Below are 26,113 nucleotides of genomic sequence, written 5' to 3' on the forward strand. Positions count from 1 at the left end.
GGGATTTCATATTGGGTGGATCACGTAGAACAGAGATATGGCCGTATTTTCACCGGAACTTCTATTCCGACGAATTTATATAATTCCCTAATCGCCAAATCGACGCTGTCGTGCTATCATGTCGCACCCGCCATTTCGACGTTCCGAGAAAAACGCGTTTTAATGTTTGACCTTGAATAAACAAAGACGAGAGCACGCAACGCAAACTATAAAAAAAAACACGTTTTGTTTGGCTGACTATTCTGTGCATTGTCCCGAAGTTTGGTTGAAATTGGTTGCTGGAGTTCCGAGTTATAATTACAAATGTTTACAGTATTCTAACTTGTACGTGCGTCAAACGCGTTCTGACCTGAAATCCCTTTGGCCAATTGTCGCACTTTCAGGCTGTGTCAAGAGCTGCACAAAATGGCGTTCTTAACTCAATTTGGCCCAAAATGCACGTACGACAAGTTAGCACGACGGCGACGAAATATCAACGAAAGACAAGATATGACGCACAAAGATCCCGCAGGAACCGTGTTCCGGAACCCTGGTGGAAGATTGGTCTGGATTGTCAAGTAATTTTGACATGTTGCATTTTAAACGTAATCTAATCTAATCTAATTTAATCTGACCCCAGCGCAGCGAATATTTCGAAGGAATCCGGGAGAGTGCCTTAGGTTAGATTACGCCTAGCACTCTTCTTGTCATTTATTAACATTTGTAGTGTGTCATCGCATTAGAATGCATTGAAACATCACAAGCGTTAAAGCGGCCAGGCCTACTGCGTAAAGTCGTATCGCAGATACATGATTCGTTGAAGTGAGTTGAGTTTGAGCACGGAGTGTTCATACAACAACACAGTTCTAAATCGACAGGGGAGGAAGAAGCGTTGAGACACACCACCATATACGCTCCGAGATTTGGTTATTGCATGGTAAGATTTTGAAAACGTATAATGAAGTTTGTACCAGTCTTCCCGAAACGCACGCACTCCGTACACGCCGTACAAGTTTTCAGTGCAGATGAACCTCAAACACACCAGGCTACCATGTTCGAGTTCTCCCCGCACGGCGCACTCAAGTTTACACGCGGTGTAAACACGGGGTGCACACCTCGGGTACAACGCCGTGCGAGCGAAGAGCGTATAAGGAGACGAAAAAATGACTGCTTCTCACTCTCTCTGCGGCAAACACTGTAGTGTGACTGCAGCGGAGGATGAAACACCACTTTACAGCAGAGGGAGCGTGAGGGAACTATTTTTGTCTCTTTTCTGCGTCGTCGGCCTGCACGGGGTTTGTACCCGAGGTGCAAGGTTCGGTTTAAACTTAAGGTTCGTGTGCGGGTACAGCCTGTACACGGCCGAGTTTAGGTTTGCTTGTACGCGTGCACACGCGGTGCTGGTGTTTGATCGAGTACAGAAAACACAGAACGCGTTTGAACGCGGTGTGCGGGGACCACTGGTTTGTACACTTTGTTAGTGATTTTCAATTTCATAAACGTTTGTTAACGATATTGGCATTATTCTGAACAAAAATACAATTTCTGTTAATTGGAATCAACATGTGTAAACATTCTCACCACATCAACAAAGAAAACAAGCCAAAGTTTTTCCATGCAGCAATTTGCTTGCTTACCATGTGTACAGTATGAATCTACTTTGTAGTTCTTGTGGCTCAATCTCAAACTTCTAAGCCCCAACAAGCGACTAATTACTCGCGTTGTCTCTGCTGTTTCTGCTACTGGACCCATTTCTAACTCCACCGCAGTGCGTACGGAACACGCAGCAGGGATCTCCGTCGCCCGGCCAAAGGTTGACAACAACAACAAACATCTGCCAAGTGGTCTCCATCCCTTCGGCGGGTTCCCGCGCAGATACCAAGGATTCCACGTTTCTCACGTGCCTCCCTCCGTTGTTGGCCATGGCTAACCAACCAACATCCTGAATAATTCAGTGTCTCATCAAGCATTAGAATAATCCCGCGATGATCAGTTCTGTCATGACTCCCAGGTTCGTGATGTTTGCCTGGCCTCGAAAACTTTTGCTGGCCAATTTTACGGGCGGGGAAATTGTTGCCTTTTCCCCACTGCTCCAGCATCGTTTCAGGGCTGAGTTACGGCTTGAATTTTGATTAACCCGGTGTCGATTACAACTTTATTGGGGAAAGACATCTTCATCAGTCAAAGTGTGGCATGACTTAATCGAGCAAGGTTGACGAGAATTACTTGCAAAAAGAGTTACATAAATCTAAGAGTCTTCTTCTGTGCAGTGAAAATGCAATTAACCAGTGTTGTCAAGATAAATGAATTTTCTCATAATTTTAAACTCAAAACTGACCACAACTCAATCCACAAAAAAGCTCTCCCAACAAGCCCAATTTAGTTTAATTCAGCCAATTTACCATTTGTCTCAAATTGAGCGCTTCATTGGTGCTTCATTTGGAGACAAACTTATTAAATTACATTTGGGGCATTCACATCAAATGTGAACAAACAAAACGACAAAAAAATAAAAACACTCAAATCCCAGAGCCTCGTTTGATGGCGCTGATGAACTTGTTGTTGCGCAGTGTCTTCTCCGTAAAATCCAGCCCGTGTCCCAAGAGATCCTTGATTTGTCCTTCTTTCTCCGATGCTGTGCGGCCGTTCAACTGTGGAAGCCTAATTAAGCCGCTAAAAGTTTTCTTGATTAAATTATTGTCCTGCACTTTGGACGGTCGTACATTCGTTTTCAGGCCGAGTCACTGCTGTGCAGTATATCTGTTGCCAATGGAGCCCAACGTGAAGTTGGACCTTAGTGCTAAGGAAAAATAAGACTCATTTAAGTGAACAGCAATAAAAAAGCTCTCACACTAATAATGGTCGCAATTCGATTGGGTTGTAGGCGAACTCGAACGGCTGTTATAAAGATCTTCTGGAAAATAAATCCATTTGAAATTTATTTATTTATTTATTTTTTTGGCAAAATTGATGTCATTTTGCAAAGAAGGTGGGTAATTCTCCAACAACTCACACAGCAGTTGCCCTGACCCCTCTTCGATTTGCGTGAAACTTTGTCCTAAGTGGTAACTTTTGTCCCTGATCACGAATTTGAGGTTCGTTTTTCGATACCTCGTGAAAGAGGGGCGGTACGACCCCTTCCATTTTTGAACATGCGAAAAAGAGGTGCTTTTCAATAATTTGCAGCCTGAAACGGTGATGAGATAGAAATTCAAAGGGACTTTTATGTATAATAGGGTGGGTACGTTTTTCAAAAAGTTCTCGGGTCAAGTTTTAGTATGGTTCCCCTTGTAAGGGGGACGTATGGCGTCGCGGTTTTCATCGAGCTTTCATAGCAGGCTAAGGAAAAGTTGATGCTTTTTGAGTGAAAACCGTTGATTCCGGAGACTTCGGATGTTTTGTCGATGCGCCAGGTCTAGGGACAACGAATCCATTAGCTCTCTTCGGGAAAAGTGTTCTCCAGACCATTCCCCATAAGCCTGACCATACCAGAAGTTGGCGCGTGATTTTCCCAGACCTGTAGGAGCGTTTGAACAAAAAGTTCCAATTTCCCATAGTAATTCCCATGTAAACTTTAACCCTGATGCGCGCAGCCAGTTTACAACCAAATGAGCTGATATTTGGCATGAAAGTCCCTATGGGCATGCCCTATAAGGGGAACCATACTAAAACTTGATCCGAGAACTTTTTGAAAAACGTACCCACCCTAATGTATAATGTAAATTAGACACCCGATTTGATGACGTACTCAGAGTTCCGAAAAAGCGTAGTTTTCATCGAAAAAACACTAAAAAAGATTTAAAAACTCTGCCATTTTCCGTTACTCGACTGTATTTTTTTTTTGGGAAATGACCCCAGATAGGTCATTTTTTCATTTAGAAAAAATAAATCATTTTAAAATTTCGTAATTTTTCTAACTTTGCAGGGTAATTTTTTAGAGTGTAACAATGTTGTACAAAGTTGTAGAGCAGTCAATTCAAAAAAAAAAAAGTTATATAAACACAACGGGTTTGCTCATAAACATCACGAGTTATCGCGATTTTACGAAAAAAAGTTTTGAAAAAGTTACTTTTTGCGTTTCTCTTTGTTTCGTCGTCCGTGTCGATCGCGAGTAACGATGAACGGCCATGATCAACGAAAATCAACTTTTTCAAAACTTTTGCCTTCCTCACTGAGGTAAGGCTATAATAATCCTGCTGTGAAAATGAACTTTTTATTAAAAGCTCAAAGACCCACCTTCATGTATACATATCGACTCAGAATCGAAAACCAAACAAATGTCTGTGTGTGTGTGTGTGTGTGTGTGTGTGTGTGTGTGTGTGTGTATGTGACCAACATTCTCACTGAGTTTTCTCAGCACTGGCTGAACTGATTTTGATCAAACCAGTTGCAATCGACTTGGTATAGAGTCCCATACATCGCTATTGAATTGTTTGAAGTTTCGATAACTAGTTCAAAAGTTATGCATAAAAATGTGTTTTCACATATTGCGCCTTGCAGCAATTTCTAGAGTTTTGTGTCAATCGTGCTAGGCCTAGATTTTTTCATCACACTGCTTTGCAGGACTGAGAACTGTCAACTTTGCGCACTTTGCACCTCAGTAGAGTGCTGCGGGATTATTTTCATCACAGTTGGCAAACTGAATTTCTATCACACCATCAAAACAAAACAAGTGCAATGCATCGACTTCTGACCCCAATCTAGTCACCAAGCTGTGGCGGCCGTGGCAGTTAAGTCTTGAGATGGTCTGTTAAAGGTTCTTGGATCGATTCTTGTAGTTGACACTTCTGGGTTTTTTTACGGGTTATTTTTTCTAATAAGCTCGAGGCCATAATTATATCGGCAATCTTGTAACCGTTGGTCACAGTTCTTGAACGAACCTTTACTTTTTAACATAATTCCTCAACCTACAATACTACACACTACACTAGCAGCGAAGGGATTTGCGTACCACTGCAATTAAGACAGGCTCGACAGCGCTGCGTCGAAACTGCATCAAAAATGGGTTGGATTGGAAAATGATGGAGTTTCCTTCCGGACAAGATTAGAAGGGAGAAGTGGAATTTTATCACCGATTGCAAAGATCGGAATCTTATGCCATTCAGGCGTCTGTGTGGTTAGTCAAGTGTCCCAGTGTCAGTCCTGTTTTCGCACTGGTCACGCTCTGCATCCCAGAAAAGGAAGTGCCCCGGCGGAAGTCAATAATCCGCAGGACCTCGGCAACCCACGGTTTTTGGTTGGTCCAGGCTTGTGAGTGCGTAGGGGCCATTGCCTGCAACAAAACGTCCACCATACATCTCCACCTCTGGCGGACCATCTTCATCTCTGGCGTGGACCATCTTCACCTCTGGCGCGGAACGCGCCATCATCGTTAAGGAGGTTCCCCTCTCGGTTCAACCAGATCAGCCAGGTGCTGGGTTGGCCGATACCGTCACTGAGAGAAGACGCCTAGCCGCGCGGAAGCCCAGCAACACCCGCTCGACATCCGGCAGCGGAATCCTGCTCGATGCAGCAACAACAGCCATCAGCCGTTATTTGACTCCAAAGATTCACCGCAAGCCAAGATGCCGGCGCAACACCACTGCATCCCGGCACCAAAGACCGCGATTCCACAGTCGGAACAAGTCGGAACACACTTTCTCTGGGCTGGACGAGCTTTCTGAACTTCCAAAAATAAATAAATAAACAGCCTGCCATAGCAACGGATATCATCGTCATCACTGTGAAGAAAAATCACTGTGATGAAAAAATACTGTGATGAAAATAATTGCGCAAGACTCTAGTAAAGTGCAAAATGCGCAATATATCCGGATCTCATTTATATGCATGTAAACGATGTCTAGATCCATCATCCGACCCATCGTTGGTTAGGTAATCAAAAGACCTTTCCAACGAGCCCACAACATTGAAGATCTGGCAACCCTGTCTCGAGTTATGACAACTTAAGTGTTATTTATGTACATTTTTGAAGCCGGATCTCACTTAAATGTATGTAAACGATGTCCGGATCCATTATCCTGCCCATCGTTAGTTAGGTGATTGAGAGACCTTGAAACTATTGGCTTCGCACAGCGTAGAGCATGACTCGGACCGGGTAGTCCCAGGGTCGGCATTGCTACTAGGTGATTCAGGGGAGGTGACGGACAATCAAGAAAACCACGAATTTAAACTTTTTCACAGCACTTTATTGCGGGATCTTTGGGAAGTTGAAAATGGTGTGTGGGTATGTCAGTGTGGGTCGTTCAGGGGCTATTCTTACCGCGCAAACTCAGCTGATGATCGCGCGCCAGCGACGTTCGGGACGGCAGAGTGGCTTCCAGCCTCGACTCTGCGGCGACGGTCCCGTAGGGGGGGGGGGGGTTGTTTGCTGGCTGCGGCGGCTTGTTCTTGGCTGCGTTCGTCCGGTCCTTCGTTCGCCGACCTTCGGGCTCGATTATACGGCTTCGTGCCGGTTCCGGGTTGATGGACGACCAGCGGGCGTTGCTGGCTCCGACGGGCAGGCGTCTTCCCTCCTTGACTAATCGGCAAGCCCCGGAGTCCACCGATTTGGTCGGGGGTGGTCGTCCTTGATGGTTATGGCGCGGGGAGGCGCCAGACGACGGGTTGGGGTCCTTTTACGTTTAGACGTAGGCAGATGCGCAACGCGACTTACAAAGCCTAGGCCGACCAATCCGAGACAGAGCGGGTGCTCTCGGAACCTCCGGGTTCCGACGATGGCGAGGGCGATTGGCTACCCTCCGCTGGAGCACATCCGAACTGCTCGCACGCCTGATTAATAGAGGCCGATTTCGCGCAAATCGCGTTCTAACTTACTTGAAATTGTCCGAGGATTCCGAATATGACAAAATTGAGACCGATAAGTGCCGTCTTCTTGGCCTACAGGGCAAAAACTAACGTTGTAAAATGTTTGTTCTAGAAAAATCGAAAAACTATGAGAAAAACTGCGATTGGCCAAAAAGTTATTACCGTAGGCTTATAGTCCATGAAATTCCCTAACTTTTGACCTATGGAAGTATGGGTGTTGGAGGCTGTTGCAAAAAGATATTAAGGTTTTAAAGAAATCCATTTTTAACAGTAATTTGCAAAAGCTATGAGAAAAAGTCATACCAATCCTGGATGTCTATGGCGCATTTTGAAGGGCTTCAAAAGTCCTTTCGAATGCATCTAAGAGAGTTGGAATTGATGAAGTTTTACAGAAATGCGATCAATTTTAAGATTTTTAATGTTTTTTCGACCTCAAACTTCAAAGCCCGTTTTACCCCACTTCCCTTTGTCGTAGAGGGCTCATATTTGGCATGAGTTAATCTCATGTATAGACAAACAAACGCTGAAAGTTTCATCCAAATCGGAGCACCTCGATACGACCTGTTACACATTGGTGAAAAACTCGCTCTTAAGTTATATCTGTGTACATATTTTTCTGGATCTAAAAAAATAGCTGAAATATGTGTCCAAACCACTCATATTACCCATTGTTGGTAAAAAGTGAGTAAGGCATCAACCACATTGGTGGATTAAGTTAGTTTTTTTTTTCGTAAAATCACGATAACTCGAGATGTTTATAAGCAAACCGCTTATGTTTCTATATCAATTTTTTTTAATGTCTGCTCTACAGCTTTGTAGAACATTTTTACACTCTAAAAAATAACCCTGCAAAATTAGAAAAAAAACATGAAATTTTAAAATGAAAAATTTTGTTCAAAATGAAAAGATGACACTTCTGGGTTAATGTAGATTCGAAAAGCACATTAAATTTTTAAATTTTTTTTAGTGTTTTTGTCGTTGAAAAATACGTTTTTTTTTCGAAATTCTGAGTACGCCATCAAATCGGGCGTCTAATTTTACATAAAAGTCCCTTTGACACCAAATTTCTATCTCATCACCGTTTCAGACTGCAAAATATTGAAAAACACCTCTTTTTTGCATGTTCAAAAATTGAAGGGATCGACCTCGGATTCGTGATTAGGGATAAAAGTTACCCCTTATGACAAAGTTTCACGCAAATCGAAGAGGAGTCGGGGTAACTTTTCCCGATTTTGTGTGAGTTGGTAGAGAATTAACTGTTAAAAATTGGTATTTTTAAAACTTCAATATCTTTTGGCAACGGCTTAGGCTTACAACACCATTAGGTCTAAAATTGTTAAGGACTATAAGCCTACGGTGTTAATTTTTTTGCCTTTAGGAGATTTTTGAAAAAAATAATATTGAATAATGGAGAAATGCTCAAAAATTGTTTTCCTACCATATTTTGTTTTTAATATTGCTATGAAGGACATTGAATTCATCTAGCTGATGATTCAATCAATGACTCACTTACTTACTTCTTTTTTATATTTGTAATCCTCTCTTTTGCAGACATGCCGCCTCTGGAACCTGAGTATAGCCAGCGTGCTCGCGCTGACCCTGTCTAACGTGTTCCTGACGGTGCGGCTGCTGCACAATGGCGACTGCAGCAACGGCGCCGGTGACCGGTACGGTGGCTCCAGTGCCGACGGTGACAGCGTTTCGTTGGTTCCACGAGCCCCGATCCTCACACCGGCCACCTGTCTGGAGTACGTGCTCGCGGACACGCTCACCAACAACACGGACAAGGCGGTCTTTTCGGGGCTTGATTTGAGGCTTGGGCGGTGGGACTCGCGGCGGATGTACAAGTTCTTTGACTTTGCCGTGGTGGGCGAGCGCTTTCCGGAGCTGTCGGAGCGGTACAGCGTGTGTCTGGCGACGCAGAGTTCGCTGGAGAAGATTTATTCGCTGGTGCAGGTATCGCACCACTGGTCCGGTCCCATTTCGGCAGCGATATTTGCTGCTGGGAATGACGAGCTGTATCTGCTGCAGATCTACTTGTCATATCTGCGTAATTGCTTCAAAACGATCCGCGAACGGGTCAGCTTTCATCTGGCGCTCCCAAAGGAGCGCGCTCCGACCCACTTGAAGAGCATCCACGTGGGTGACTTCACCAAGTTCGACTGTGCCAAACCGGAAGCGACGCTGAACGATCTGATCAAGCTGCGCAAGGCGGACACCAACAAGTGGCGCATCAAGAATCCGTACCCGCAGAACCACCTGCGGAACGTCGCCCGGAAGGGTTGCCAAAGCACGTACGTGTTCCTCACGGACGTTGACATCATCCCGAGTGTGAACTTTGCCGAACATCTGGACAAGTTCTTGAGAACGCAGCGAGCTCCTCACGGCGGTCATGGAGCTCAGCAGACGGCCTTCGTAGTGCCGACGTACGAGCTGGATGAGCGGGTTCGCTTTCCCCGCAACAAGACTGATCTGATACGGCTGGCCAACAAGGGGCTGGCGCGGCCCTTTCATCACAAAGTTTTCATCTACAACCAGTTTGCGACGAACTTCTCGAGGTGAGTTCCCTTTTTTCATTTCAAATTTATCAGTTTCATACAGCAAACTCGCAAATAGACTTGAAAAAGCAATTATCTCCAAGAAACGCCTTAAAAACTTCATCCCTTTCTTAAAATCCAAAGTTTTCCATCAACATCCGTCGCACGTTCTGACCGCCAAAAAGCGAACTTTTCCAATATTTTATTCAACCGCCCAGAGACCACACAAAATCTCCGTCTCCAAGAACAAAACGCCACGCCTGACGCTGCTCTTCTTCGCTGCCCGTCCAACCGTAATTTAGATCTTAACATCTCAATAAGACACACTACTACCTACCCGTCGGGCAGGGGAATTGTGCAAGGTGAACCCAACTTTTTGGCAACTGTCTCCAAACTATAAACCATTCGATTTTGTTGTTCAGTCGTGCCAAAAGCGACGCCCCTCCAGGCCAAGACTGTGGAGACTTTCGAAAACGGAAATCAACTTTTAGCTCGACCGACGACGACGACGGCGGAAGCCCATAATTATGTCTTGAACAGTTTTAGAGGGGGCAAGGGGGAGGAGGTGAATGGGAGAAGTTATCTCTCCGAAACCTGGGACTATCGGGGGACAATTTACGACCCGCAGACGACACGCGGTGGCACGACGGGAATTACTTTGAAAGTTTTATTGTGGTCAAAGTTTGGGGACGCGCATGGATGCACTGAACATGGCAGAAAGAGCGATAGATTGGAGATGCACCGGAGATACAATTAGGAAGACCAAGCGAGAGGACATTTGGTAATAAATTGAGTTCATTATTTTTTTTTTGGGATTTGGGAACATGTAGTTGCAGTGTCTTTTGCAGTTTGTAAAAATTGGAAAAGTATTTTTTTATGTATGTATGAAGCAATTCCCCACGAAAACACCATGATTCAAACAAAAAAGTTCTCCGATCGGGCTCAAAATTTTCCTGGGGTTCCTTGGCCGAAATAATTAGACCCGTACTTTTTTTTGTTTGGCCATTAGGGTGACCTACGCCGTGTTAGGGTTGTCAAAAAATTGCTATTTTCGTCGATTTTCGCAAAAACCGCTTTTTTCAAAATTTCAACCGATTTTTTTCCATTTCAACCGATTTGAGCTGTCTTGGACGCAAATGAAGGGTATTAGACAGGATTTTATACGATTTTTGAAAATAAAAACTGGGCGACGCGCCACGCGCAAAAATGGAAAAATCGAGCCAAACATTTTATTAGGGCACAAAACCAAAACGTAAACATTCGGGATTATTCCACTATTCCATTCATTAGTACACTCCCTACATGCCCTCCAAGAATCAGATTGATAACAAACAATTTCCTATTGAAAAAATCAAAAACACAAAAGGGCACATAACCATTTTCACTGCAAACTAAAAAAAATATGTTCAAATGTGCCCTTTTATTTTTCGTTAGTTTCTCGTACTTGAGGAAATTTGTGTTATAAAGTGAACTTTTCATGCATTCTTAACACTAATTCACCTCAAAAAAAAGTTTGGTTTACTTTTCACTAAGGATTTTTGCAGAGAAAAACTTCATCAAATAACAATATTTAATACGGTCCCGCGGCTGCTGTTCAGTACACTTTAGAAGATTTTTTATGTTTCACGTGCCTTATTTACACCGTAAACTCATTCAAAACAACAATGCGGTGACAGCGCTTTAGTGCCTTTTCAGCTCTCTTCGAAATTGCATTTAGAAAGGGCCCATTATGAACAACAGTTGGAAAGTTAAAAGGGCCTAATAACGAGATTTTCTTAAATTATGAGTTTTATTGCGAAAATCAACAAAAATTAAGAAGCATTTAAGCAGAGATGAGGATAATGATGTGTTTTATCGTATCATCAGTAAAAATACCAACAGTCAAGCATCTTTTTTAAATAGGAATTGAAACAAGTTGTCAACTTTTTGCAAGCGATTTTCTCGAATCGTGGTTTTTGGTTTTGTGCCCTAATGAAATGTTTGGCTCGAAATGACGAAAACGGGAAAAAATCGACTTTTTTCACTATAACTGCGATAACTTTGAAATTTAAGCAATGACCTATACATGTTAGGGCACCAAAAGTTGCGTAATTCAATTACGAAAATTGGTATCAATACATATATAGTAGGGTGGGTACGTTTTTCAAAAAGTTCTCAGATCAAGTTTTAGTATGGTTCCCCTTGTAGGGCATGCCCATAGGGACTTTCATGCCAAATATCAGCTCATTTGGTTGTAAACTGGCTGCGCGCATCAGGGTTAAAGTTTACATGGGAATTACTATGGGAAATTTGAACTTTTTGTTCAAACGCTCCTACAGGTCTGGGAAAATCACGCGCCAACTTCTGGTATGGTCAGGCCCAGGGGGAACGGTCTGGAGAACACTTTTCCCGAAGAGAGCATATGGATTCATTGTCCCTAGACCTGGCGCATCGGCAAACAATCCGATGTCTCCGGAATCAACGGTTTTCCCTGAAAAAGCATAAAATTTTCCTTAGCATGCTATGAAAGCTTGATGAACACCGCGACGCCATACGTCTGGCAGCTACCACCCTAATATATAGGTCATCGCTAAAATTTCAAAGTTATATTTGCAATGGCCTTACTGCAAAATAATTAAAAAAAGATATGTGTCTATGGGTAATTCTCCGCCAACTCACACAGCAGTTGCCCCGACCCCTTTTAGATTTGCGTGAAACTTTGTCCTAAGGGGTAACTTTTGTCCCTGATTACGAATCCGAGGTCCGTTTTTTGATATCTCGTGACAGAGAGGCGGTACGACCCCTTTCATTTTTAAACATGCGATAAAAGTGGTGTTTTAAAATAATTTGCAGCCTAATTTACCCATAGAGCAATTCCAGCTCAAATCAGGAATTTTTCTGGTACTGTTGTACCCGACCCTCTCCGATTTCAATGAAACTTTTTAGACATGTTATCCTAGGCCTATATAAGCCATTTTTGTGTATATGGAGCCAATAGTACTCGAAAATAACATTTGAGAAGGGCGTAAGGTATTTAAATATTTTTGTATTTTGCAATTTAAAAATTACTGTATCTCGAAGCCATTGCGTCGTATCAAAAAGTGGTCAAAGACAAACTTGTAGGAAATTGGACGGGCTTTCTGAAAAAAAAAAAATGCACTGAAACAAAAATACACGCCACTTCTATGAGGTTTTTTGATTTTGAAGTCTTAAACTTTAATTTGAAGGTGTTGTCACGATTTTTTTTCGTTCAAAATTTTTGAGGAAATAGCCTAAGATGTTACCAAAAGACTGACGAAAAATGCAGGATGGTATGTCTCTCCTAAAAAAATACGAAAATCATTTACTAAAACTGTTTTTTTGAAAAGTGGTCTAAACGTCAACATTTTCAAAAACCCATAGTGGGCATCGATTCCCCAGACAATTTTACATAAAAGTCTCCATATTGACCACTGTCCTATGTCCAATCCTTGGGAAGATACAGCGGTTTTAAAAATAAAAATGATGAAAAAATGGGTTTTTTGTGGTTTTTGGCAATTTATATATGACAGATTTGGTTTTTCAGTCTCGTTAATATTTTTACCGGAAAGCTCGTCCAATTTCCCATAAGTTTGCCTTTGACAGCATTTCAATTGGATGTAAGGGCTTACCGTTATAAGCTTAATTACATTGTTAATAACTGAAAAAGGAATATTTTTTTCAGTGTGGTAGAAACCTGGATAGTAAATTAGCTTACGTAAATATCAAAACGAAATAAATCAAAAAGCTGTCACAGGCAAACTTATGGGAAATTGGACGAGCTTTCCGGTAAAAATATTAACGAGACTGAAAAACCAAGTCTGTCATATAGAAATTGCCAAAAACCACCAAAAAAACAATTTTTTCATCATTTTTATTTTTAAAGCCGCTGTAACTTCACAAGGATTGAACTTAGGACAATGGTCAGTATGGAAACTTTTATGTAAAATTGTCTGGGGAATCGATGCCCACTATGGGTTTTTGAAAATTTTGACGTTTAGACCACTTTTCAAAAAAACAGTTTTAGTAAATGATTTTTGTATTTTTTTAGGAGAGACATACCATCCTGCATTTTTCGTCAGTCTTTTGGTAACATCTTAGGCTATTTCCTCAAAAATTTTGAACGAAAAAAAATCGTGACAACACCTTCAAATTTAAGTTTTAGACTTCAAAGTCAAAAAATCTCATAGAAGTGGCGTGTATTTTTGTTTCAGTGTATTTTTTTCAGAAAGCCCGTCCAATTTCCTACAAGTTTGTCTTTGACCACTTTTTGATACGACGCAACGGCTTCGAGATACAGTAATTTTTAAATTACAAAATACAAAAATATTTAAATACCTTACGCTTTTCTCAAATGTGGTTTTCGAGTACTATTGGCTCCATATACACAAAAATGGCTTATATAGGCCTAGGATAACATGTCTAAAAAGTTTCATTGAAATCGGAGAGGGTCGGGTACAACAGTACCAGAAAAATTCCTGATTTGAGCTGGAATTGCTCCATATTATCAAACAAAACAAAATTGTGTATGCTTTTTCAAAAAAAAAAAAATAATAATAAAAATAATTTTTACAAATAACCGTATTTCTGGAAAGTACTCAAATTTTTTAAATTTGCAATATGGGTATACATTTTACATGCTTCTTAACTAGGGTGCCCAGAATATGGGACTTTTTCTCAAAACCTCGCTCCACAAGCTGAAAATTGTTCCTTGAGCTATTTTAGGACTCTGGGCCAAATATGAGCAAAATCGGTCAACATTTACCCATTGATACTCGAAGGTGAAGTTTGTATGGGAAAAATCAAAAAAATGTATGGAAAATCCAACTTTCTTACGGTTTGGTCTCCACGGCGCGCTACTTCCATCCAAATGTTCCCAAAAGTGAGATTCTCATTGAAAATGTAATGCTCTACAACTTTGTAGAACATACCAAAGCTGTAAAACTTAATCCTGAAAAGTTATTAGCGATTTAAAAAAGTCATTTTTGTATGAAAAACATTTTTTTCACCAACTTTAGGCTCGGGTATCAATGGGTTAATCTCATCCAATTTCGCTCAAAATTTACACAGATGCTTAAAATAACCCAGAAAACTGTTTTCCGCTTGTGGAGTAGGGGGTAATTTTTTCTGGGCACCCTATTCTTCACGTTATTAGAGTTTTTTTTTTCCTGGAAAATACTAAAATTTCTACAAAAAACCTTTTTTCCAAAAATACTCAATTTTTTTAAATTTTCAATTATTAAAAAAAACTAAACAAAATTTTGTTTGCTTTTTTCACTATATAACAGTTTTTCTGGAAAATACTAAAATTTTAACATAATAACGTATTTTTCGAAAATACTCAAATTTTCAAAAAATTGCAATATGAGTACCAATTGAAAAGAAATTTTGCTTGACTTTTTACATACAGTCCAGACTTGATAATCCGAAGCCTAGATTATCCAAAATTTCGATTATCCGAAGGTTTGTATAGGACTTCGAATAATCGAATCACGAACAATTTTTTTTCGTTTTTTTCTTTTTCTTGTTTTAAACATCAAATTCGAGTTCTACGACCCCATTTTAGTGAATATTTGATTGCCTATTAGGCTTGTACAAATTTTATTTAAAGGTTTTGACACCCCCCCCCCTTTCCCCTTCCAAATTGTCCCGAAAAATCAGAGGTTAAAAAAATATTTTTCAAAAAACTTCAAAATTAGAATGGAAATTAAAGTGCAATCAACTGAAATTGATTAAAAATGCATTCCCCTGCATTTTAAATCATATTTAGCATGTGTGGGTTGATTTAAACATCTTTTGAATTTTTGAAAATTTTCGATGTTTAGTATCGCAATTTTTTTTTCGCTATTTTTTTGTTTCGTCAAATCTTCCTTTTTTTTGAAAACTAATGATTGCAAAACAACTGAACTAGTGTAAAATGCATTCAAATGTTGAGACTATGGCCAAAGCTGAGGGACAAAAACTTTGAAAAATATTTGCATCGGCCTTTGATAATTAAATGCATTTTTTCAATATTTCATCGCGGCCATATTGGCCGCCATCTTGAATTAAAAAATTCTAAATTACTTTTACGTAGTTAAGGGGTCATACCTAAGCTCGACAGCCAAAATTTAGATTAGATTTTTTGAAAATTAGAATTAGAGTTTTTCAGACAACTAAAAAAATGCTTCTTCACTTTATAAGAGTTTTTTTTATTACGGTTCAATTTCATTCCCGAGAAAAAGTTTTTTTATTGCGAATGTACTTTATTCCATAAAGTGATCAGTTTTAAAGTGTGAAGTTTTTAGATTTAATTTTTTTTTCATTTTTGAATGTTCCCTTCTTTAAAGAAGGGAAAACTATCTTGCCTGTCATTACTGCTGACAAAAGTTTGTTTTTTCCTTTAAAGTTGAATTTTCCCTTCTTCAAAGAAGGAAACTCTCTCTTGAATTATGATAACAAACTCTAAATAAAATTCATACCAGCCTAAATGGATTTAATTAATTTTCTGTAGATTAAAATCTAGTGATTTTCATAAGTACCGCTAATTTTTGAATGAATGGAAAAAATCACAAATCATTATGACAGTCAAGAATCAGTTTTTTTTAAATTAAATCGAACTTTTTTTTAGAAGAACTGCTCATGAATGGGAAAACTCACAAAAACATTACGACAGTCATGAATATGTAATTTAATTTAAAAAAATATATATTATAGAAGTCGACCATTTTTATGAAGCACAAATCATGTTTGAAAGAATGGAAAAATTCACAAAAATATTTTGACAATCAAGAATAGGTTGTTTTTAAAAATGAAATTTAAACTAAAAACGTTACTTAATCCACCCTTAGGTGGTTGGTGCCTTCCTCACATTTAAAGGGTGCTATCCAAAATAGACACAAAATGGCGGTGTTTTTCAGAGTTTTATCAATTTTACTCATTGTTCATACCACTAGATTGGGTAGTCAGATCTTCATATTGCAGGGTACTTATGTGGTTACAACTTATGATAGGGTAGTCAGATCTTCAATCCAATTCGTGCTCGTTGAAAAGGTCTTTTAATTACCTATCCAAAGATAGGTCGCATGAATATCATTTGATAAGATGAGATGATCATGAGATCCGGCCTCCAAAATGTGCATAAATAACACTTAGGTGTTTATAAATTTTGATAGGGTTGTCAGATCTTCAATGTCTTGGACGCGTTGGAAAGGTCTTTGAAATACCTTTCTGAAAATGTATAGCATGACGGGTTTTCTTACACTTACCGCCCTTTTTACAATCTTCCGAACTTTTGTTAAAATCGTTTTTTTAGCATAACTTTTGAAGTACTAAACTAAACTCCATAATTTTTAATAGCGACTTATGGGACCCCAGGACGGATCAAATGAGGCCAAAACGGACAAAATCGGTTTAGCCAGTCTTGAAATAATCAAGTGACAATTTTTTGATCAACATCCCACCACACACACAGACATTTGCTCAGAATTTGATTCTGAGTCAATAGGTATACATGAAGGTGGGTCTAGGAGGTCTAATTGAGAAGTTCATTTTTCGAGTGATTTTATTGCCTTTCCTCAGTAAAGGTGAGGAAGGCAAAAAATATTTTAGAAGTCGAACTTTTTTTTGGAAGAACAGCTCATGTTTGAAAGATTGGAAAAACTCACAAAAATATTTTGACAATCAAGAATAGGTTGTTTTTCAAAATAAAATAAAAACTTAAAAAATATTTAAGAAGTCGGATTTTTTTTGTAAGAACAGCTCATGTTCGAAAGAATGGAAAAACTTACAAAATTATTACGACAAACAAGAAAATCAGACTTGTTTGTAAGAAAATATTTTTTTTCAAGATTTTTTTTTGAAGTTTTAATTATAATTATTGATTCTATTTTTTACATTCGACCTTTTGTCCTTTTGTCGTTTTGTCCATTTGACCTTATGTCTTTCGACCTTTTGGCATTCGACCTTTTGTCGCACATCCGTGTTTAAAACCCCTCAGTATCTGGAAAAATGAAAAAAAAAACATGTTTTCAATTTGGTCTCCAAATTGGTATCAAAGTAAAAGATTTCCCCCGAGAATAAAATATTTCATGTTGAAAAAACAATCTTTGAGAAATGATCGCCTTAGTTACTTCATGCGTGATTCCATTGCATTGAGTGATTTCCGCAAATTACTGCCGACGTTGGCACCATAAAGTAAGTCTCAGCAAATTGATTGTAATGCTTTCCCGCGTATGTGTGTGTTTCGCTAGCTTCGCTAAAGGATAATGTGCGACTTAAACCCGCAGATCTCACGATCCATCGAGAAAGTGCTTATTTTATGGCGCACCAGTTTTGGTTTTCTCGGAAGGGTAGTTTACAACACGCTGCTGATGGCGTGAAAGGACGACTCCTCTGGAAAGTGCGGGTCCACAAAGCATAAATTGGACCATAACCTCCAAAAAGGGCATTCTGAATACACTCTGTGTTTACACATTTGGTTTCTCACTTTACGACCGGAACGCGATGGTCCGTTTCGTCCCGAAGAAAGCTTTATTTCTTTGTCTTTTAGCTGCGAACCGATCGCCCAAAGTTTCCCGGGGAAATTACCACCCATCACGTGATGTCCACCCAATCCAGGAGATTTATGGCCGCAAGGTCCATTTGCTCGCGAAAATGTTATTTATCATCGTCGTCGTCGTCGGCTCCACAGCTCCGGCAAATGCAATAATTAATTCCTGAAATCGGAATCACTCAGCTGCAATCACATTCATTCGCGGTGATAACTGGTTCGACGGGGGTAATTCGGGCACGGGGAAGAGAAGGTTGGGGTTGGTATTATGACAGGTGACGCACGTGTGCCGGAAACGACAAATGGACGCATTAGGTGAAGCGTGATGGCGCGATGACGCTGTCTGCCACGTGGAAATGTCATAAACCATACTTAAATGGAATTGGGGACGATAGGTTGTCCGTGATTCATAAAAATATTATATTTTTAGTTATTTTTAGGACAGTTGCTAATGAATTACAAACTTAATATATCTTTACATTAACGCTACAAGAATTCCTAAAATAAAGTTATTCTTCGATGTGTCTAAATTCTATAAGTTTTCATGTCACCCTAATGACCACACAATGCCAGCTATGACAGTATCAACTGAAATTCAAAGATACGCATCTCCCATGTTCATATGGACTCCTCAAACAGTCACAATCAAATTCATTCCAAATTCCCCCACCCTCCCGTTCCTAGAAGTGCACACCCGAGCGGTACGTTACTGGTCCATAAAACAATCTGGTCGCAATGTGATTGCACTGATTAAATTTTGGCTTATTACGAGAAAATGGGTGCCATATTCTGGTTTGTTTTTGTCCTTTTTCCCTTGTAGTGATGGGATATCCCCGCTGACCACATAAACTATTCTTGCAGATAGCTCTTTCTATTTGTTTGCTCTGTCCAAAATGGGCTCTTGCATGCTGCGAAAATCGGATTGACCTGAATAAACGAAGTGATAGCACATCTAGGACATCTGAGGACATGTCAATTGATTTGCTCCCCCTTCCCTTTCTTCTGTTCATTTAAGAGGCATTCACAGTGGACAGTCTCAGTTTTGTATGGAGAAGAGTTTTGAAACGATGCACCCGAGTGAGTTGTTCTTTTGTGCCAGTGCCGTAATGAGAATTCCTTGCTGTGGAAAGGGGAGCCTTTTGTTTAGTCAAACCCATAACCGAAGAGGATAGTCATCTTAATTGAGCCGAGTTCCTTTTGGAATTCCTTCAATCGAATTAAGTTTTGTTTTGTTGTGGAAAATATTTGCCAGCTGGCATGAGAATTTGCAATTCCGTTTTACTACTTTTGAAATTTATTTTATCTGATCAATTAAAGTTGAAGTCATTATTCGACTGGAAAGAGCATTGAGCAAAACCTCAATTGGATGACATTTCGATGAAAATTCATGCGAACCATCCCCTTTCAAAAGAAGCTTGGTAAAAGTACTTGCCAGCACTCTACCTCCTAATTAAAATTTATTGAAAATCTCTGCAGATAAGCAGGCGAGCAAACAGTCCAAAACGACCCGAAAATCATACTTGACTGCGTCGTTTTTGTCAACAACAAAAAAAAAACGAACTCGACGACTCACAACGGCCAAGTAAACAAGACACGCAGTGTCATCTTTTTGAATAAAATAATAAAAATCAGCTAACGGAAAGCATTGTTTGTAGAGCGGAAAAGCGATGCACCATCGACCATCGAAGGAAGCTACCGTAACTGGAGGGAGATTTGGTAAAGCTTGAATTTGTTCAAGTATTTTATTTTTAAAAGTATGTAGTTTTGCATACGTTATTTCTTTCTTTTTTATTCAATACATTTCTAGGGTTTTTTTTAAATTGTTTTTTTTTTTTAAATGGTCCTATAAACATGTTGAAGACAATAGATTATATGACCGATTTAAAAAAAAAACTTAATAAATCACAAGTTTATGTTCTTAAATTTTTCTTTATTAATAAATAATTATTGGGCCTATATTTTTTTGGGAAAATTTTGAAGGATAGCGAGTTTATAAATCAAATAACCGTTGACCAGATTAGACAAAAAAATTAAAAAAATAAGCCTATTTAGTACATTGAAAATGGATTGAAATAATAAAATATTCAAGAATTTTCAGTTCTGAAGCTAATATTGTCACTTTAAAAATATCATTTGTTTAAGTATCTGGAACATTTAATTGAAAATAGACATGAATGCATTGTTGAACATCATACGTAATGAATTTTGTGATATTTTTTAGATATTTTGAAAAAACAAATTTGAAAATCATCAGCTAGAACATTAATAAACACATTCCAAAAATTCACACATTAGAATCATTTTATTGATGTTTATTAGGGTGCCAGAAAAAATATTACCTTCTGCCCTACAAGCAGACACAGTTTTTTTGGTTATTTCAAGCATCTGTGCCGATTTTGTGCAAAATTGGTTAAAATTAAACCATTGATACCAGAGCACAAAGTTAACTTTTTAAAATCGTTAATAACATGTCAGAGTCGAGTTTTACAGCTATGGTTTGTTGGCCAATGTTGTAGAGCATTAAATTTCCATCAAGAATCTATCTTTTGGGAATATTTGGATGGAAGTAACTTTCATCAGTTTCTGTTGAATTTCCCATTTTAACACATTAACTTAGTTAAAATTACACAACAAAAATCAGTCATCGAATTTCAGCCTTTCAAAATTTATCTATTTGACTGTGATACTAATCAAGTGAAAAAAAAACAATAAAATTTATAACCGGAAGAGATTTTTAAGACAAACATAATTCAAGGGACCGTCGAGGAAGAGATCCTTCAAGCAAGAGAAAATTTACAGTAATGAAGAGAATCGTGGTAATTCAATTTCATCGGTTTGAGCAATATTGAAATCGGGAAGATCGACAGCCTTCAGATTTTTTTTTTGAAAATAGTAAAATTTTCACAAATACCTTTTTTCAAAAATACTAACATTTTCATAATTTGCAAACTTTATCAGAGTTTTTTTTGTTACAAATTGAAATTTTACAAAATACAGTTTTTTTTGTCGCACATACTCAAATTTATCATAAATTGCAACATCGGTATCAATCGAAGCGAATTATGTAATACATTTTCACATTATTAGACTTTTTCATAAAACTCGAATTAAAAAAACCGTATTTTGATGAAAGTACTCAAATTTTCATATTTTTCAAAATGGGTATCAAACAAAGCGAAATTTTGAATGCATTTTCGCTTTTTTAATTTCTATCAGAGTTTTTTTTTTTGTAAAAAATTAGAACTTTTCACAAAATACCGTTTTTTGTCGATCATACTCAAATTTTCATAATTTTCAAAATGGGTATCAAATGAAGCGAAATTTGAATGCATTTTCGCTTTATAATTTTTTTTTTGTAAAACACCAACATTTTCGCATTTTTTATGCCGTAATTTTTTGAAAATACTCAAATTTTCATAATTAGCAATATGGGTATCAAACGAAGCAAATTTTTATATGAAGCATGCACAATTTCGCTTCGTTTGATACCCACAATACATATTTTGAAAATTTGAACATTTCAAAAAATATTTTTTTTTGGAAAATACGGAATTTTGGGAAAATTTATAAAAAATCCAAAATAAACTGTAGTAGAGTAAAAAAGCATTCAATATGTCGTTTCGTTTGATACGTATTAAGCAAATTATGAAAATTTTATTTAAAAAAAATACGGTATTTTGTGAAAATTTTAGAATTGAAAAACAACTCTAAAAAAGTGAAAAGGCATGCAAATTTTCGCTTCGCTTGCTACCCATATTATAAGTTGTGAAATTATGAGTTTCGACAAAAGAGGGTATATTGTGAACAGTTTTGTGTATTTATACTTTGAAACTTACTACAAAGATTTTAAAATTGAGCTGTCGGTCGTTATCGGCGATAAGATTAACGCCGAAAGAACTATCGAAATAATGATAACGAAAGATTAACATTATCATCCAGACGTTTACGATAACTGTTATCGTTATCGTAATACGATAATATTATCGACTAACAACCACTGGTGATTAAAGGATACACCTTATACTGTCAGAAAAAAATGAAGACAAAATATGTTAAAATCATCATATAAAAATAATAAAAACGAAAGTAGACAAAAATTAATCAAGTGTAGTACTCAGTAGAAAAAAAAAACAATAATTTGGAATGTTGAAAGCATTGACGGTTGAATAACCCTTTATTATGTAATTTTTCCCCAGTTTATGTGGAGTTGGAAAAAATAAAACACACTAAAGTATGTAAATTTACACATATTGGTCATTCTGCTTGATTACAGCCACATAGTAAAAATGCATTTCTTTGTATTTTACCCAATGATGCAAACATCTCAAGATTTATTAATTTATTTATTATTTTATTAATTTGAAACACAAAACGTTATACTTATTGGAAGTTGCAGCTCTTTTTGGTAAAATTTTGTTTTTCTACTTTTTTTCATGACTTTAATTTGAACATGACTTATGGTGCAAAGTTGTATTCTTTTAAATATTTATATTTTGAATTCCAAATGTGATTTTTATGATCAATTCGAGATTATCGAAAAGCAAAAGATCACTAGAATTATTCTTCAAATTCATTTTTTTTTGAATCAAGATAATGCAATGTCATTATTTGTTTAATGTTAGTAAAAAAAGTGAATCAAACTCACTCTGCACAACGGTTTCCCCTCTAGCGCCAGGAAAAGTCTCGCGTTAAAAAACTGCGACAGGAAAAAGCATTTCCCCATAAAGTCTACAATTTTACGAGGGCTCATTGTTTGGTTTTTCGGATACTCTCGGAGTTTTCTTTTTGTTGCTGTTAACTGGAAGCTGCTACTCTAGAACGGCACCTAACCGGACCGGGATTGGGTTTCACCGATGATGGCTGATGGCGCTGCCGCCAGCAGAGTTAGCATCACTAGCAGCCCATTATTTTAAGGTTCTTTTTTCTTTTTACGATTCTCCGGAATGGGGAGAAGGAGGAGGTAAAATAGCTAACCCTGGGATTTTTCCTTACTTTTTTCGCCTCCCGAGTTTGAAGGGTCGTTAAAGGAGACACAGAGTAGTCGTCCGGAATGATAATTTAAGAGTTCATAAAGTAATAATGATTTGATTTAGTAGCCTGGGCGATGGTAGTTTGGTACCGTGTCATCCTTGGTACAAAATATGCTCTAGGTCCTTACGAGATGGTGCCGATGATAGCCCAGAAAGTGGATGCTAATCGTCCTGTCGGAAGTGTTATCTAGATGATTTAGGCTGGGCTGAAACGTTTGCACTTTGCCACGATGACTGCCGGACGATGGTTTATCTCATTTGGCACGGTTAATCAAGCAGATTTTATGACGAGCTTTTAAAAAAATGCCCATCCATTTGAGCGTTATTAGCTGATCCAGATGGGTGGCTTTTTCGGGAAATCAATTTTCCAAAATCTGCCACAGCTGCTGCTGCAGCATTTTTATGGAAGAGATTTAATACCTCATGGTAATGGTTACACTTTTTATGACTGTTCTATACTTTAAAGATGTTTATTTTTCTCTCTCTTGATTTTCCATTTTCAGATGGCAGGCCGACATCTTCGACGGCGAGATGACGCGAGTGTCCCACAACGTGACCAACTTTGAGTTTCTGTACGAGCCGTTCTACGTGGCGCCCGACACGGTGCCACCGCACGACGAGCGCTTCCTCGGGTACGGGTACACCAGGAATACGCAGGTGAGTGAAAATTGATTTAATTATATGATTAACAAATGATCGTCTGTATCTTTTGGGGATAAATTAATTAATAAATATTGAGAGTGGTTTCCTCACTAAAAATCACTTTTGAAATGCAGTTAATTTGTAAAATTTCGCCAAAAATTTGTTTTTAAACATTATTGAATCTTCTCAAAGCATTGGACAAAAACAATTTTACATTTTGGAAAATCTATGATTATTTGTTCCATGTTTTTTTCTAAACAATGCATTGAATTTATAATATTTTTTCAAACTTACTTTTGGCCGTGTTTTATTATTATTATAAGTTATTTAAATCTGGCAGCCTATGGTCTACACTTGTATCCTAAATTATCCCGGACTATGTTTGAACCCAATTTATTGTAACTTTAAAAGTAATCATTCCATTTTATGGTAAAATATCAAACGTATCTAATAACATTGATGGTTGTAAATAAGACCATATTTTACAAATTAAAAACTTTTTGCTTGCAATCGATTCTACTTAATGTTTAAGGTGAAGCCGTTGATCATTTTCGAAGAAAATTGATCATCACTATAAAATATTCTGCATTAAATTCAATTTAACGAATTTCAGCACCAAAAGGAATCAGCATGTGCCGGTTGTTGAGATCCTCAAGCCACTGAAGGAATTTTTGGTCTTAATCAAATGCGTTTAAAAATTTATATAATTTTGTGGCACAATCATTGACGTCCTAGTCGGCAATCATTGATTAATGACGATTTCCATAACTTTACAAGGAATGGGATAATCGTTACCAAAAGGAATCAGCATGTGTAAGGCATTATTCTAAACAACTTGATGAAGAAATTTTGTCAAAATATTGAAAGCGACGCAAATTTTATATCTTTGAACGGAAAATCATGACAATTGTGGAAGTCTTCACGTTAGTGAAAAATTAAGATTTTGTAAATATTTTTTTGTTTTCTGATCTTTTTTTGTTATTAATTTTTTCATTGGAGGTGGACAAAAGCCTCCTTGAGCTGTAAAACAATATTTGAGAGAGGGAAAAAAATTTAAATGAGGGTATCCAGGTTCCAATCAAACAAATTCTAATTTTCTAAGGCTGTTCGGTTTGCAAATCGTTTATGGGTTGATTAAATAAATGTCAATTTCAAATAGTTCACGATGAATGGTAATTTTGTGTTCACTTGTGATGTGGTTATTTTCTCATTACGCATAACTCAATCAAAAATACAATGTTCGTATCGACCTGTGGTACATAATGAGCAGCCAAATTTCGAATTAAATTAAGTGGTGAGGTTTGTCAATGTCCAAAACAGTTTATGGCTGAAATTTTCTAAAGGTTTCCAGCATTTTTTTTTTCAAAAATTGGAAAATGTGCAAGTGATTTTTTTTCGTAGACTGAACTAATTTTCAATTATTGAGAAAACAAAAATAGTTTTGAAAAAACCCACTCGAAAGACCCACTCTTTAAATAACAATGTTTCAAAACTCTGTAAATGGATATAATAAAACTAACTTAATCCACCTACGTGGTTGATGCCTTCCTCACTTTTTACGAACAATCGGTAATATGAGTGGTTTGGACACATATTTCAGCTATTTTTTTTAGATCCAGAAAAATACGTACACACATATAACTTAAGTAATCATAACTCGAGACAGGATTGCCAGATCTTCAATGTTTTGGACTCGTTGGAAAGGTTTTTTGATAACCTAATCAACGATGGGTTGGATGATGGATCCGGACATAGTTTTCATGCATATAAGTGAGATCCGGATAAATGTGAAAACACATTTTTATATATAACTTTTGAACTACTTATCGAAACTTCAAACAATTCAATAGCGATGTATGGGACCCTAAACCAAGTCGAATGCAACCGGTTAGATCAAAATCGGTCCAGCCAGTGCTGAGAAAACTTGGCAAGAATTTTGAACACATACATACATACACACACACACACACACATACACACACACACAGACATTTGTTCAGTTTTCGATTCTGAGTCGATAGGTATACATGAATATAGGTCTACGAGCTGTTTTTCAAAAGTTCAATTTTCGAGCAGGATTATAGCCTTACCTCAGTGAGGAAGGCAAAAATGGGAAAGTATCGTTTAAAATGATTGTTTAATAATGAAAATTAAAGATCATATTGAACCACCATTTTAATGATTCTTACTTTTCATACATTTTCATCAATTCGATGCCTTTGTATTTTTTCTAATCCAAAAACTCAATCGTGTGCTTTTGAAAGTATATTTTATGTTTATTTCAGAATGCTCTTTGAACGTTTTTTTTGCTGCGTGCATTGCTTGTGATTTTGTTGTACTAAAGACGGTTAATTTAAAAATGACGGTTAAAAAAAAATGTAAATTGATGTTATAAAACAATGCAAAATGTTTGGAAACATATAAAATACTGGAAGTAGCTGAAATAGTGGTATAAGTAAGGCTACCAACTGTACAGATTTTTTCCTTACCGTACGGATTTTCGACTCTCTCTCTCTCTCTCTCTCTCTCTCTCTCTTAACTGTCAGTTTGATTTTAAATCAATAGTTTTCATGTTTTCCTCAGTTCAAAGTTGA

The 26,113-nt window shown here is 37.9% G+C and overlaps 1 protein-coding gene across 1 annotated transcript in view; it reads left to right on the plus strand.

Annotated features, from left to right (window-relative positions):
• The window catches only part of LOC6051969 (beta-1,4-glucuronyltransferase 1), a 58,649-nt gene that overhangs the window by 5,363 nt on the left and 27,173 nt on the right, over window positions 1–26,113 (plus strand). Inside the window, exons 2-3 of the mRNA XM_038250370.1 lie at window positions 8,335–9,341; window positions 23,381–23,534. Of these exons, the coding sequence (XP_038106298.1) occupies window positions 8,335–9,341; window positions 23,381–23,534 (1,161 nt within the window). The remainder of the gene's footprint in view (window positions 1–8,334; window positions 9,342–23,380; window positions 23,535–26,113) is intronic.

The sequence above is a fragment of the Culex quinquefasciatus genome, chromosome 2 (genome assembly GCF_015732765.1).
Source record: "Culex quinquefasciatus strain JHB chromosome 2, VPISU_Cqui_1.0_pri_paternal, whole genome shotgun sequence".
Classification (NCBI taxonomy): Eukaryota; Metazoa; Arthropoda; class Insecta; order Diptera; family Culicidae; genus Culex; species Culex quinquefasciatus.